Source organism: Orycteropus afer, unplaced genomic scaffold (genome assembly GCF_000298275.1).
Source record: "Orycteropus afer afer isolate SDZICR_OR568_19922 unplaced genomic scaffold, OryAfe1.0 scaffold00154, whole genome shotgun sequence".
In the NCBI taxonomy this organism is placed as follows: domain Eukaryota; kingdom Metazoa; phylum Chordata; class Mammalia; order Tubulidentata; family Orycteropodidae; genus Orycteropus; species Orycteropus afer.
The window spans coordinates 1,843,158-1,856,979 of NW_006921741.1; the positions used below are offsets into that span (position 1 = coordinate 1,843,158).

The 13,822-nt window shown below is 41.1% G+C and overlaps 1 protein-coding gene across 1 annotated transcript in view; it reads right to left on the minus strand.

Annotated features, from left to right (window-relative positions):
- The window catches only part of CCDC90B (coiled-coil domain containing 90B), a 97,474-nt gene that overhangs the window by 32,798 nt on the left and 50,854 nt on the right, over nucleotides 1-13,822 (minus strand). Inside the window, exon 3 of the mRNA XM_007946284.1 lies at nucleotides 4,682-4,783. Coding sequence (XP_007944475.1) covers nucleotides 4,682-4,783 — 102 coding nt within the window. The remainder of the gene's footprint in view (nucleotides 1-4,681; nucleotides 4,784-13,822) is intronic.

A 13,822-nucleotide genomic window follows, 5' to 3' on the forward strand; every position in this document is an offset into this window, starting at 1 on the left:
AAATGCCAGCTAGAGTCAAGGCTACATGTTGCAAGGAATGCCAAGAAAAATAATTCAATCCAACAACTGTTTGAGTTCCCTCTATGTACAAGGACTGTTGTTCTCTTAGACCTTGCAATATAATGGGGAGAACACAACAAGTATACAAATAGCTTCCAATAGTCAGTAATAGATTAGATAGAGAGAGAGCTGCTATCAAGATGACTCAGACTCAGTGACCCTGTGTACAACAGAACCAAATGCTGTTCCTCCATCATCCTCAGGATAACTGACACATTTGAATTCATTGTTTTCACTATTGTGCAAATCCGTCTCACTGAGGGGTTTTCTTGCCCTTGTAGGCCCTTTGTTTCACCAAACATGAAGACTGCCTCTAGTAATTGATCCCTTCTGTTGACATGACAACGGTAAGTGAGTCGAAAAATGTTCTGTTGTGATCCATAGCTTTTCATTGGCTCATTTTTGGAAGTACATGTTGAGGCCTTTCTTCCTTGTCTGTCTTAATCTGGAAACACTGCTGATACCTGTCTACCATGGGGGCCCTTATGGGTATTTTAAATACGGATGGCTTAGCTTCCTACATCATAGCAACATGCAATCCACCACAATACAGAAAATTGACAGATTGGTGGTGGAGTAATGATTTAAAAAATAAACAAACCACATCTGTTGCCGTTGAGTCTATTTTGACTCAGGGCAATCCCTCATGTTGGAGTAGAATTACTCCATAAAGTTTTTTTGTTGTGTGTGTTATTTGATTTTTTTTTTTAACCTTTTTATTGTGATTTGGGTCAAAGTTGGTTATAATCTTTATAGAAGCATTTTGATAAGATCTTTCTTCCATCGCGCCTCTGGGTGTGTTCAAACTGCCGTTTTAGGTTAATAGTTGAATGCAAACTCTTTGTACCGCCTGGGACCTAGGAATAGATTAGTGCCATGTAAATGCTATAGAAAATAAATCCTTTGGTTCAGTTGAGGGTAAGATGCTTTTGCTTCTGGTTACTAAGAAGAGATTGGCAGGCTTTTGTTGTTATTGTTGTTGTTAGGTGCTGTCAAGTCATTTCCAACTCATGGCGACCCTGTGTACAGCAGAATGAGACACTGCCAGCCCTGTGCCAGTCCTGTGCCAGCCCCACGATCCTTGCTATACCTGAGCCCATCATTGTAGCCACTGTGTCAATTGCTCTTGTTGATGGTCTTCCCCTCTTTTGTTGACCCTCCACTTTACCAAGCATGACATCCTTCTCCAGGGAATGGTCCCTTCTGACAACATGACCAAAGTAGGTGAGACGAAGTCTGGCCATTCTTGCTTCCAAGGAGCATTCTGGTTGCACTTCCTCCAGGACAGATTTGTTAGTTCTTTTAGTGGTCCATGGCACTTTCAGCATTCTTCACCAGCACCACAACTCAAAAGCATCGACTCTTCTTCGGTCTTCCTTATTTATTGTCCAGCTCTCACATACATATGAGGTTTTTGTTAGGTAGAGATTATCGGACAGTAGGTCCTGGAGAAAGGATTGGAGTGAGCAAGGACATTGTGCACATCTCCATGCTGCTTCCTACTATAGGACCTTTGCACATGCTGTTCTCTTAACTTGAAAAATGTTCTGTTCTCCACCTGGCTAATCCCTTCCTGTCCTTCAGATCTCAGTTTAAATATTACCTCTTTAGGAAGTGTTCTCCCCTGCACACCCCTTCATCCACTTAAGTGCTTTCTTATGGACACCTATAATAACCCAACTTTCCCATGTCATTGTACTTATTTATATCCTCCATAATGGTCGAGACCATGTCTGTCACTGTGCTTTCAGGTCCTGGGAGAATGCCTGGCCCGTAAGCAGCCTTTGGTAAATACGTGTTGAATAAATGAATTAATGCTCAAAATAAAGTGAGGAGACCTAGTGGACTGGAGCATAGGACTCATATGGATATTAGGGGAAATATTGTTGTTGTTATTTGCTGTTGAGTCGGACCCGACTCATAGCGATTCCTCCTTGGGTTTCCTGAGGCAGTATCACTACAGAAGTAGGTTGTCCAACCTTCTTTCTGTGGAGTGGCTGGGGAAGATAAAGCTGAAAAAAAAAAAAAAGAATAAAAAGAACTAAAGAATTTGAGTTTCATACAGTAGGTTCTCAGGAAATTTTGAAAGTATTTGAGCCATGAAGTAAAATGATAAAAACCAGTTTGAGTTTCCCTTTGCTTTTCACTTGTACAGGCTAATGAATCATTGATCTTCCAATTTCTGATGAAGTGGCCCAGCCAAGAGCAATGTTCCCTCTCATGAAGTGTCCTAGTGTGTCCATACTTCAAAGGCCAATTAAGGTATCAGGGAAATGGGTCTTTCCATGGTGGAATATTTATATCGTGAAGGACCTCTTTTATTATTATTATTTTTTTATCTTTTTCGACCCCAATTTAAACTTATCTTACTCTCTTTATCAATCTCTTTTATAAGCCCATTACTTATTTTCCTATTTTCAATTAATTTGAAATACAGATACCAAACCAAAACCAAACTCATTGTCATCGAGTCGGAAGGGGTCGCTATGAATTGCAATCAACTTGATGGCAGTGAGTGAGTGATGACTTAATCAGTGGTAGGTAAACACAGGGCTGACCTAATACCAAGTTGATGAATTTCTACCTGAAGGGAAAGATACTTACCAATTTCTTTAGTGGTTTCCAGTTCCACCTCCATTGACTATATAATTTTCTTAGGTGTTTTGAAATGACAAAACCCTCTTCAAGGACCACAATGCTCTTTCCTCTGATCCCCAGAGGTCGGGGGATCCAGGTTGGGTGTGGTGTCATGAGATGACCAAAGACTACCTAGCACTGTAACTGCAGATCTGGTGACTTCAAGGAGACAGGAGACAACCGCTTACATTGTCCAGTCCTTTTGTCTTAGAATAGGTGATATGAAGAGATCTTAATGCTTTTTTTTTTTCTTAAAAACAAAACAAAACAAAAAAAACAGGTGAATGAGTTATTGAGAAAGAGATAACAATGGACTCAATGGGCTTCGTTTTCTTCCTTAGTTTATTTAGTTCTTGACACTAGGGGGAGTATGTGGAAGGAGCACAGGACAATAATTTGCTCTTATTTCTGCATTTCATTATTTATTTAGTGTGTAATCCTTGAGTTGGAAGTGCTCATTGTCCCAAAAGCTTTTGTATTTCTTTATGTTAATATCACATTTTTATGGCTTGACAAATATGAGGAAAATGTTTTCTCTGATTGTACTAGTGAGCTAGCAATAACACTCCAATTATGTTTGCTGATTACAATGAATAAAAGGAATGAATTATTAAAAAAAAGAAAACAAACAACTGTTAGAATATTATATACTTTGCAGTTTTACATCATATCCTGCAGTCTCTTGGTGATTATTCATTTATTTCTTCAATTAATCTTTGTGAGGACTTATTATGGTACCAGTCACTGTGCTAAGCCACAAGGATACAGATATAAGATACAGTCCTGCCCTCAGGTTGGTCTCAGTCTAATTGTAATGAATACTAGAATGAAGGGAAATACAAACTGCCAAGGCTGTTGTTGTTGTTATATGCCCTCGAGTCAGCCCCAACTCATAGTGACTCCTCCTTGGGTTTCCAAGGCAGTATCACTACGGAAGTAGATTGCCCAGCCTTCCTTCAGAGGAGTGGGTAGTGGGTTTGTACCACCAGCCCTCTGGTTAGCAGTCAATTGCCTTAGGCACTATGCTACTGGAGCTCCTCCCAAATTGATAAGCCCTGGGAGCTCTGGTGGCATAGTGCCTAAGGCATTTGCTAACCAGAAGGCTGGTGGTTCTACCCCACCAGCCACTCCTCAGAAGGAAGGTTGTTGGGCAATCTACTTCTGTAGTGATACCACCTCAGAAACCCGAAGAGGGATTGCTATGAGTCAGATCCGACACGACGGCAGTGTGTGGGTGGTGGTGTGGTGGGAAGACAAGTTTGGAAGAAATAATTAAATGGATTTCATAGATGGTGGTGTGGGGTATGTTGTGTGCAAAAGGCAACAGCACTCATGAAAGTTGGGTTGTATGTGTGAGAGAGCGCAGTTCTTCACATTGAGAAGCATAGTATTTATTAAGATTCTTTTAACTGGCAAGTGGAGAAATTACCTCTAACTACCTTGGCCAGACTTCCTCTCAACTATTTTCGTCATGTTGTCAGAAGGGACCATTCCCTGGAGAAGGATATCATGGTTCACAAAGCAGAGGGTCAGCAAAAAAGGAGAACACCTCCAATAAGATGGATTGAAACAGTGGCTTTAAAAATGGGCTCAAGTATAGCAAGGATTGTGAGGATGGCACAGAACTGGGTAGTGTTTCGTTCTGTTGTACGTGGGGTCACTATGAGTCGGAGCTGACTCACCAGCACCTAAGAACAACAACCACCTTAAGTAAAAATATAAAATATACAGGTAACCCAGGACAGTAGTGCAGTGGGGCCACAGAAAGGATTGGGACTGGGGCTAGCAGGGCTCCTAGGAATTAGGGATTCTGTCTCTCTCCAGTTCTTGTCCCTATTTCTCTCTCTGTCTGCTGCTTTATCTCTCTACATAGATTGGCTTTCCCTGATACTCAGTGCATGGGACAGAAAATGTCCATGCCTCTAGATCTACGTTTGCATCACCCTGTTCAAGAGAACAGCCAGCTGAATCTGGAATCACTTACCTCTAATTGCAAATTTCCAGGGAAGTGACTCTGATTGGCTCCACCTGGAATAGACCCTGACTGATCAGCTGTGGCTATATAGACAAAGCCACCTTTATATCTCTGAGACCATTAAGAGGGAAATGGATTGGGAATTCCTTGTGAAGGGGTAGATGTTTGCTTGTGGAAGACCCAGAGATAACAAAGGATATCCCCACAGATTTACAAAAATGAGTAGACCAGACGTGAATGAATATGAAATGGAGCTGTATTACTCCAAGCTGCTATAGGCAGGAGGGGGTATTTTTGAGACATGGGAAATAGCCTGGGGTAGAGGACTTCTGGGTGGTGTGGGAGACTTCTGACGAGGTCACTTCATTTGGGAGTGGTGTTCTTCCCCCCTAGAAATCCAAGTGACACATATAGCACTGCTCAACTCTACTGCAGCTGAATAGAGACCAGCAGGATTGTGAGCCTCCTTCAAGCAAATTATGAATAATGACCGCTATAATCAGAAGAATGTCAATATAATGACTCTATCAGCACTTAAGGCATGAACTTAGAACAACTGAAGATAGACTGAGACATTTTCAAAACTGCCAAACTATGATGTGGTCATTAAAGGCAGATTTGTGTGGAACATGGCCCCTGTGGGGTCTAGAGAAGGGTCATAATGGAGACTCAAGATGAAAAATGAAGACATTCTGGACAGGAATAGACAGAAGTATTTCTTTCAGATATATCTAGCTGTGGATCAAAAGGTTTCACTATCCTTGAGCCAGGTGAAATGGGAAGATAGCCTCCTATCTAACTAAGGTATATATAATTGATTACTTAAATAGTTTTCATAGTAATCTGTGTATAGCTTATTCCATAGGTTGTGCTTGCTTAATACCAACTTTTGCAGTTGTTATAAAGTTCTAAACCTCGAATCCTGCAGATTACCAGCTTCTGATGCAGCTTGCCATACAGATGGGGTCTGTATATAGCTTTTTCTGTATCCAGGGCTTAGATATAGACACTTTTTATGTTGCCACCTCAGTCAAATGGATGCCAAGATCTCAGTATGGTTTCTGACAAGTCAGCTAGCTCTTAAAGTTTATGGGCACATACAAAGGGTCTAGTCCTGCTGGCTTAAATTACCCAGGCAGTTGTCTCAGTTTACCCTAAAATTTAGCAGTATAGAACAAAACAGAATTTCAGAATGATGTCTTTTTGTTAGGCACAGGAAGCTATTTACATCTGGTTTTGAAATACGAAGCTGGTGGCCTTGGACCTTGTGCAGTTTCTTCACACAAAGTTCCAACAAGGAGGAGAACATCTTGGAACCAATCATTCTTTTCTTACAAAATGATCAAGCTGTAATTATCACATTTAAGGGGTAATTGTTCCAATTGTAGCAGTATGTGTTGCACCAGCCCCTCTTTCTTTTGCTGACAAAAATAGAATTGCTACAAAGGTGGAACTGTGCTTCCAGAACAGCTTGCTTCAGGTGTGTTCTTTTTATAGAGAAACCAGGGTCAGGAAAGGTGCTGTGTGGGCAGGCCCTGGAGGGAGTTCTGGGTTATCAGCCTCTCAAGTGCTTCTCTCTTCATACCTGGGCTTTTTGATACCCACCTGTAGCCATAGGCTCACCCCTCAAAGCTGGACCCTGTGACATCTACCTTGACCCAAGACTCAAGAAGTTGATGCTATTCTTGTCAGATCTTAGGATTGGTGACCTGATAGGTTCTCAGAGATGCCACAGAGTAGATGAGGTGGGATGTCTGGCCTGATGTGCTTTCATGGCAACAGGATGAGCACATTAGAACTTGCATAATAGGATCCCCAGAGGAGGAAGAGAGGAAAGAAGGAAAATATTACATGCTGAGCAACTACTACATTTTAGGCACTGTACCAATCACTTTCTCATATGTCATTTCTGTTAGGTAGCGAGGTCCCAGATAGTTGAAGCACAGTGGACAGAAGTAGTAGGTTAATGATCAGGCAGTGTTTGGAAGTCAGCCAGGTGAGTAGTCCTTATCTGGGAGTGCTGTGGTGCCGAGCTTCAGTTTTTGATTTCCTAGCCCGGGAATGGGGAATAGCATAAGCCAGTTAGGATACTAGGACCCAGAGCACATGCCCAATCCTAAGAGCTACTTGTCAGCAAGTGGGAAGTGTTCAGACAAGATGGTGATGGTGGTAGTGGAGAGAGCCCAGGAGAGCCCAGGAATTAATTTTTCTCTCTCTAGTTGTTGCGTATCATGAGAAGGGAGCAGGGGCAGGGCAATGGTAAGAAATGAAGCCGGATTCTGAAGGGCCTTGTGTATTATACAGAGAGGTTTGGGCTTCCTCACAGGGAAGGCTATTGAAAGGTTTTCAGCAGGAAAATGGTATGATCTCATTGGGAATTGGAATCTTATTTTGTTTGCCCAGTGGAGATGGGAAGGGGTCATGGAGAGTAAGAAGGTTTTTGGTGGATACCATGCTACATTCTGGGGAGAGAATTGTTAGGAATTTTTTGGTTGCCAGCAACAGAAATATACCTTAAGCTGGCTTAATAGAAAGGAAAATTTATTGCTAATCTCATGAAAGAGTTGAAACGTATCAGATACATGACAGCATGGTTAGAGATGCAGTCTGGCTTCAGGAATAATTGGAATGACAGGCATGAACATAGCCAGACCTCTTGCCTTCTCTCATTTCTGTTTCCATTTGCTTGCCAGCTCTACAAGGTATAGAACCAAAACCAAACCAAATCAATGGCTATCGAGTCAATTCTGACTCATAGTGACCCCCATTGGGTTTCCAAGGTGGTAAATCTTTAAAAAAGTAGATTGCCTCATCCTCCTTCCACAGAACTGCTGGTGGGTTTGAACCACCAACCTTCTGGGTAGCAGTCAAATGTCGTAGGCACTGTACCACCAAAGGTCCTTCCAAGATATAGTTGTTGTTGCATATAAAAACTACTACTAGGTAGTGAGTGGGTATCAGGGGAGAAAGTCCCAGGCAATCTCATATATGTGCCCTATAAATACAAAGATTGTCGAGACAAAATCTCACAAGATACAGGGTAGTGATTAAAAGAGTGGACTCTGGAGCCAGACAACCTTAGGCTTTGTTATTTACTAGCACTGTGACATTGAGCAAGTTACTTAACCTTTTTGTGCCTCAGTTTCTTCATGTGTAATAAAAGATAATCATATTACCTACCTTCTGGGGTTCTTGTGAGAACTAAATATGTTGATGCATGTGAAGGATCTGGAATAGTGCCAGTTACATAGAAAGTGCTTATGAAGTGTCAGATATTATTACTATTTTTATTATTTGACTGCAGACTGGCTTTTTCCATATGGTAGGAAAACAGCCTCTGAGAGCTCTGAAGTTGTACATCTGACTTCAGCCACCACACAGAGATTGAATTTTCATGGGTTCCAAGTCCCAAAATCTGGAAGCCAGATTAAAATATATTTCACCGCTGGATCCATCAGCAGGGTCAAGTGGACATGTGAGATGAATGGTCCAGTATGATCCATGATCAGAAGTCAGGCATATAAAAACCTGGGTACTACTAGATAGTAGGTGGTATCGGGAGAAAGTCCCAGGCAATCTCATATATGTCCCCCTATGAATACAAAGACTGTCAAGACAAAATCCCTGGCCAGTCTAGTGGAGGAGAAGGCAGGCTCTCCAATTTGCCCACGTGATGGGTACTGTGATGGAAGCACTCACCAAGTCCAGTAAGCTTTTCATATTTCTGAAGTATGTTCTAGGCTTTAGAAACTCTGCACTCAGGGAATCCTATATTGCTTTACATTCCTTCACAGAAAGCAGAAAAGTATACAATGGAAATATCGTGAGCCCACCAGGTTCAGTCAGTAAATATGAAGTATGCAAAGGAGTATGGGAATGTGGAGTTAACCTGGTCAGCTCTCTGGCCCCAAGGCCTCTAGCTTCGACCTGACAACTGGTGCCTGAGCCCAGGTACCTAACTGGCAGTGCTTCAGTCCTGCTGCTATGGTCCTCGACCACTGCCCTACACAGCCTTCTACTTTTTCCTTTTTAATAAGGGTTTGGTCTAAACCTTGTGAGGGCCCCAGAGGCTTTCACTAGGATTCAAGGACGAGATTCTATTCCCTTACTGATCCCTTCTCTAACAGTATGGTGTCACGATGAGGTTGTCAGATAGGAAGCTCCGTGATTTTCTATCTTCTTTAGCATTTAGGGCCCTTTTTATACCAAACTGTCTCATCACCCTCACTTCCTGGTGGTACTTTTCTGTATGTCTGCCTCAAACAGCTGTGATTCAAATTTTCTAGACTCAACAAAATTCTGTATTAGTCCGTATCTTACATCTTTAGAGTGGTTTGAGAATGGTCAAAATGGAGACTGTTTGAAAAATCTGTAAATATCAAGGGACTATTGTACAGATGTGGAACAAATTAACCCTGTTTCTAGTGATTGGTCTAAGGTTCTTTGGTGCAGTGGCATTTAGCCGAGTCATGGAGAATGGTGGCGTAGTGCCTAAGGCATTTGACTACTAACCAGAAGTTTGGCGGTTCAAACCCACTAGCCACTCTGTGGGAGGAAGACTGGGCAATTTACTTCTGCAAATATTTACTGCCTTGGAAACCCAAAGGGTGTCACTGTGAGTCAGAATTGACTCGATGGCAGTGAGTTTGGTTTTTCTGGATGGAGGATGGGTAAAATTTTGACAAAGCAAGAGAGCAGTATGAAGGATCAGGTATGGGGAAAAGTCAGGCCATGTTTTGGGGATGGTGGGACGGGATGAATGGATATATTAGTGGGAGATAAGGTTGGAACAGTTCAAAGCCTTTGGATCCTTGAGACAAACAGTATTCCTTTCCTCTAGCAGACTCATGTGGGTAAGATTTTCAGTGTTCCTTGTAATGTTGTAAGCAATAAGTGTTGTTGTTATTGTTGTTGTTTGCTGTCGAGTCGGCCCGACTCATAGCGACCCCTCCTTGGGTTTCCGAGGCAGTATCACTACGGAAGTAGGATTGCCCAACCTTCCTTCCGAGGAGTAGCTGGCAGGTTTGAACCTCCAGCCTTCTGGTGAGCAGTCAAGTGCCTTAGGCACTATGCTACCAGAGCTCCTAAGCAATAAGTAGGAATCTTTATTATGAAGAAACAGGATAGAATTGGTGGAGTATGTTTGTTTTCTTGTCCTTATGAAAGTCAGCCTGACAAGTCAGTAGTGAGAAGTGTTTGTTTTAGTAGATTTAAAAGTCCATTACCTCATAAAACGTTTACTGATCCTTGTTTTAAGGGTCTCTGGTGATGCAGTGGTTACAGTGCACAGCTGCTAATCAAAAGGTCAGTGGTTTGAAACCACCAGCTACTTTTTGGGAGAAAGATGTCTGCTTTCTTAAAGATCATAGCCTTGGAAACACTATTTCACTTTGTCCTAGAGGGTTGCTATGAGTCAGAATAGATTGATAGCTGTAGATTTTGGTCCTTGTGTCACTTCTCAAAGAGATGCTCACAATCATGCTCGTTGGTGAAACGAAGATGAATGACCTTCCAAGAGATCTTTCTGAAACATAAGTCCCTCCCATTTAAAACCAATTTCCTGTTGATAAATTATTTTACACAGTTAGTTGCCTCACTAGATTGTAAAGTCTGTGAAAGCAGTAATTGGGTCATATTTATGTCATAGATCCTAGCATCTAGCTCAAGGCCCCAGAGCAAAATATGTGTTTAATACATACTTTGTGATAAAAGAGGGTAGTATTTAGAGTTTGGGGAGTAACTTGGGAAGGAGTAAGGCCAGGAGCATCTGAGAAGATATGAGGGGGTTTGTCAATAATTGTAATTAGGAATAACAAAATTTGTTCTATCTGGTTAAATAGAAAAGGATTTATTTGTGCATATTTATGTGTGCATTTACGGCCCACAGAATTATCAAGAAGACTGAAGAAACAGAATCTAAATGGAGCATCTAAGAATGCCTTCCAAAATCACACTGTAAAGTTGCTTCCTCTCCCAAAACCAGAGAGCTGCAGAATCAAAAGCTGCTGCCACCATTTGTTGACGTTAGAACCAAGTCAGTTCAACTCTGGTCTACACACACAAAAAATGATGCCTTATTCTTTCTCTCTTTACCCATGTGACTAACATTAAGTTCCATACCAGTATATTAGATCAGATTATCCACTCACTACCATGGAGTCAATTCTGACTTATAGCAACCTCCAAAGCGTTTCCAAGGCTGTAAATCTTTATGGAAATAAAATGCTTTGTCTTTCGCTCATGGAGTGGCTGCTGGGTTAGCAGCCAAATGCTTGACCACAGCGCCACCAGAGCTCCTTAGTACATTAGACTAGAGAAACAAAATCACATCCAGAATTTAGGTGAATAGAAGTATGGGCAATTTTGCTTCTAGTTTTGTAGCCTCTATAGAACGGACTAAACCAACCCACAGTAAAATTACTACCATTGTGTGAATAAGGTGTAAGGAGCCACATTCTTTGATCCATTCGTTAAACATTCACTAACCCACCAGCCACTCCTTGGAAAGAAGGTTGGACAATCTACTTCTGTAGAGATACCGCCTCAGAAACCCAAGGAGAGCTTGCTATGAGTCAAATCAACTCGATAGCAGTAAGTTTGGTTTTTTGGAAGAACCTACTACGTTTAGGGGAGTTCTGGTGGTATAGTGCCTAAGGCATATGACTGCTAACCAGAAGGGTGGTGGTTCAAACCCACCAGCCACTCCTTAGAAGGAAGATTGGGCAAACTACTCCTGTAGAGATACTGCCTCAGAAACCCAAGGAGGGGTCACTATGACTCCATGGCAGTGATTTTTTTTTTTTTTTTTAAACTATGTTTAGAGACAGACAGAGAAGATGCAGAGACATTCTGCTCTTGCACTGACATTCCAAATGAACATAATCCAAAGGAACAATGCAGAGATGGTCGGAACAAAACTATCACCAACCTCAGGACTGGATTAGCTCTGGAGAGGGTAAGAATGGCACTTCAGGCAGGTGTCAGATAGCCCCCTCCACACACACACACACACACACACACACACACACACACACACACGCACAGACTGGAGGATAAATAGTAGAGATGCTGGCAATGAGCAGAGGTTAGACCACCATGCTGGAGACTTAACATTCCAGGAAAGGCACTTGCTTAAGGATTCTTAGAGTTGAAAAGGACTTAGAGGTTAGTTAGTCCAACCTCATGGGGACTGCACAAACTTCCTACAGCATCTCTGAAGAATGACTGCAATTATTTTCAGTTTTATCTTGATTTATTTTTGATTTTCAGGTTCTCATTTTATGGCTCAATACTCTGTGGCATGTTGCCTCCCAGATAAAATATGTGAATAGGTATAGGCATAGAAAATAAAGTAACAGTAAGTTTAAAAATATTAATAAAATCAGGATACCACAGATTTATAAGAGCTTGGTTTTCACTGCAGCTTAATGTGTCAGTTATTTGAAGCTGTGAACTTATAGGTGTTAGGCTTTAAGATGAGGCTATAATGATGGGAAAATAGTTGCTAAAAGGAGAGTTCTAAACAATACTGCTTAAATCAAAATGGAATGTGTGTAAATGAAACCAAGTGGAGTCAAAGTTCAACCTGCGTCCCCAGATGGAAATAAATAAGTTAACGTAATTACTCAGTTCCTTAAAAGCTGAATACGATGAAAGCTCAGCTATTTACCCCACCCTGGTTAAGACAAATAGGACCCCTATTTTTTTGTTTGTTTGTTTGTTTGTTTGGAGACAGATGAGTAAACATAATAACTTAGTTCCTTAAGAACTGAATGGAACGAAAAGCCAATTTGCACATTCTTTCCTGCTATTCCCCAAGAAACAGGTGATAAGCACCTTAATGTGTCTCAGAAGACAATTTGAAAATTAACTTTGGCCGGTGGACATGCTCATCGAGACAAACATGAACAAAGTTGCTGGGAACTGACATTCTCCCCTCTGCCTAAGCCCTGATCAGCTGATTACAGGAAGCGGTGTGACTCATCCAGTGCACTACATTAAAAAATGACTGTCCCTTTAAACTGAGGCAAAGGAAATTTCAGCCAGTCGTCAACTATTTTACGCCCAAATTCCTGAAATTTTTATGAATATGCATAACACTCTCTCCTGAAATTTACAAAAACTGTAATTCAATTGAGATTTGGGGAGTTAGATTTGGGTAGAGACCTCTGTCTCCTTGCATTGCCGCTTTGCAGTAAATATTTTTTCTCTCCTCTTAATCGTTCGGTGTGTAAACTGTTTTGGTCTGACTGCGCATGGGGCAGGCACCAGCATTTGGTCCGATTTCATAAACAAGCTTCCTTTATAATAATTGAGCACAAACTGCTCCTATTTCAGTTATTTTATCTTATTGAAAAGTGTGCAAACTCTTGTGAGTCCAATTATGATTCTATCCAGGCTCTGATTAGTCCCCTAGTACTTCTGATGAAATTTCCCTTAGGAACTTTATGAATTGATAGGAAGAGGTGATGTTATGTACCATCTGCCTCGCAATCTCTTTTATTCCCAGTGCTATGATAGGTCCTTGAAAATATGCACTTTTTCTTACTGATTTCTTACAGCACCTATATAATTAAGCATTTTCGGTCCCATTTTATGGATGAGAGAACTGTGGCTTAGAGAAGTTAAATAATTTGCTCATGGGAAAGAATTGGGTCAGGATCCAGGTCTCTCTGATCCTCTTCCTTATACTCAGTGGCCTTCCAGAAAAGAGCAAATTAAATAAATAATAAATAGTAAAGCCAAATGTTCTCAAGGAGTTGTTTGTGCAATTATTCCTCACTGTCCTATCAATATTTTTATCTTCTTCTGATAAAAACAGCACAGAATTGTTTCCACTGCAAGATCTGTTCCCCCCAAAAAATAGACATGACAGCTTTTTACATAAGTATGTGTGTGCCTTTAACAAATTGATATGTTTTACTAGGTTTACAATACTGGAGTAAAGTGGTTTTATGAAAATTCTTTTTGGCACAGTTGCTTTTGAAATAAATACATTATTATTATTATTTCTTAAACTCCCTTGATAAAATTATTTAGCCAAAACAAAGATATACCTTACTAAATTTTCTTGTGGCTGTGTTAGATATTTCGCAATTCCACCCTCCCAGAATGCAATAATCACTGACTATTACCCCAGCTTTAGTGAAA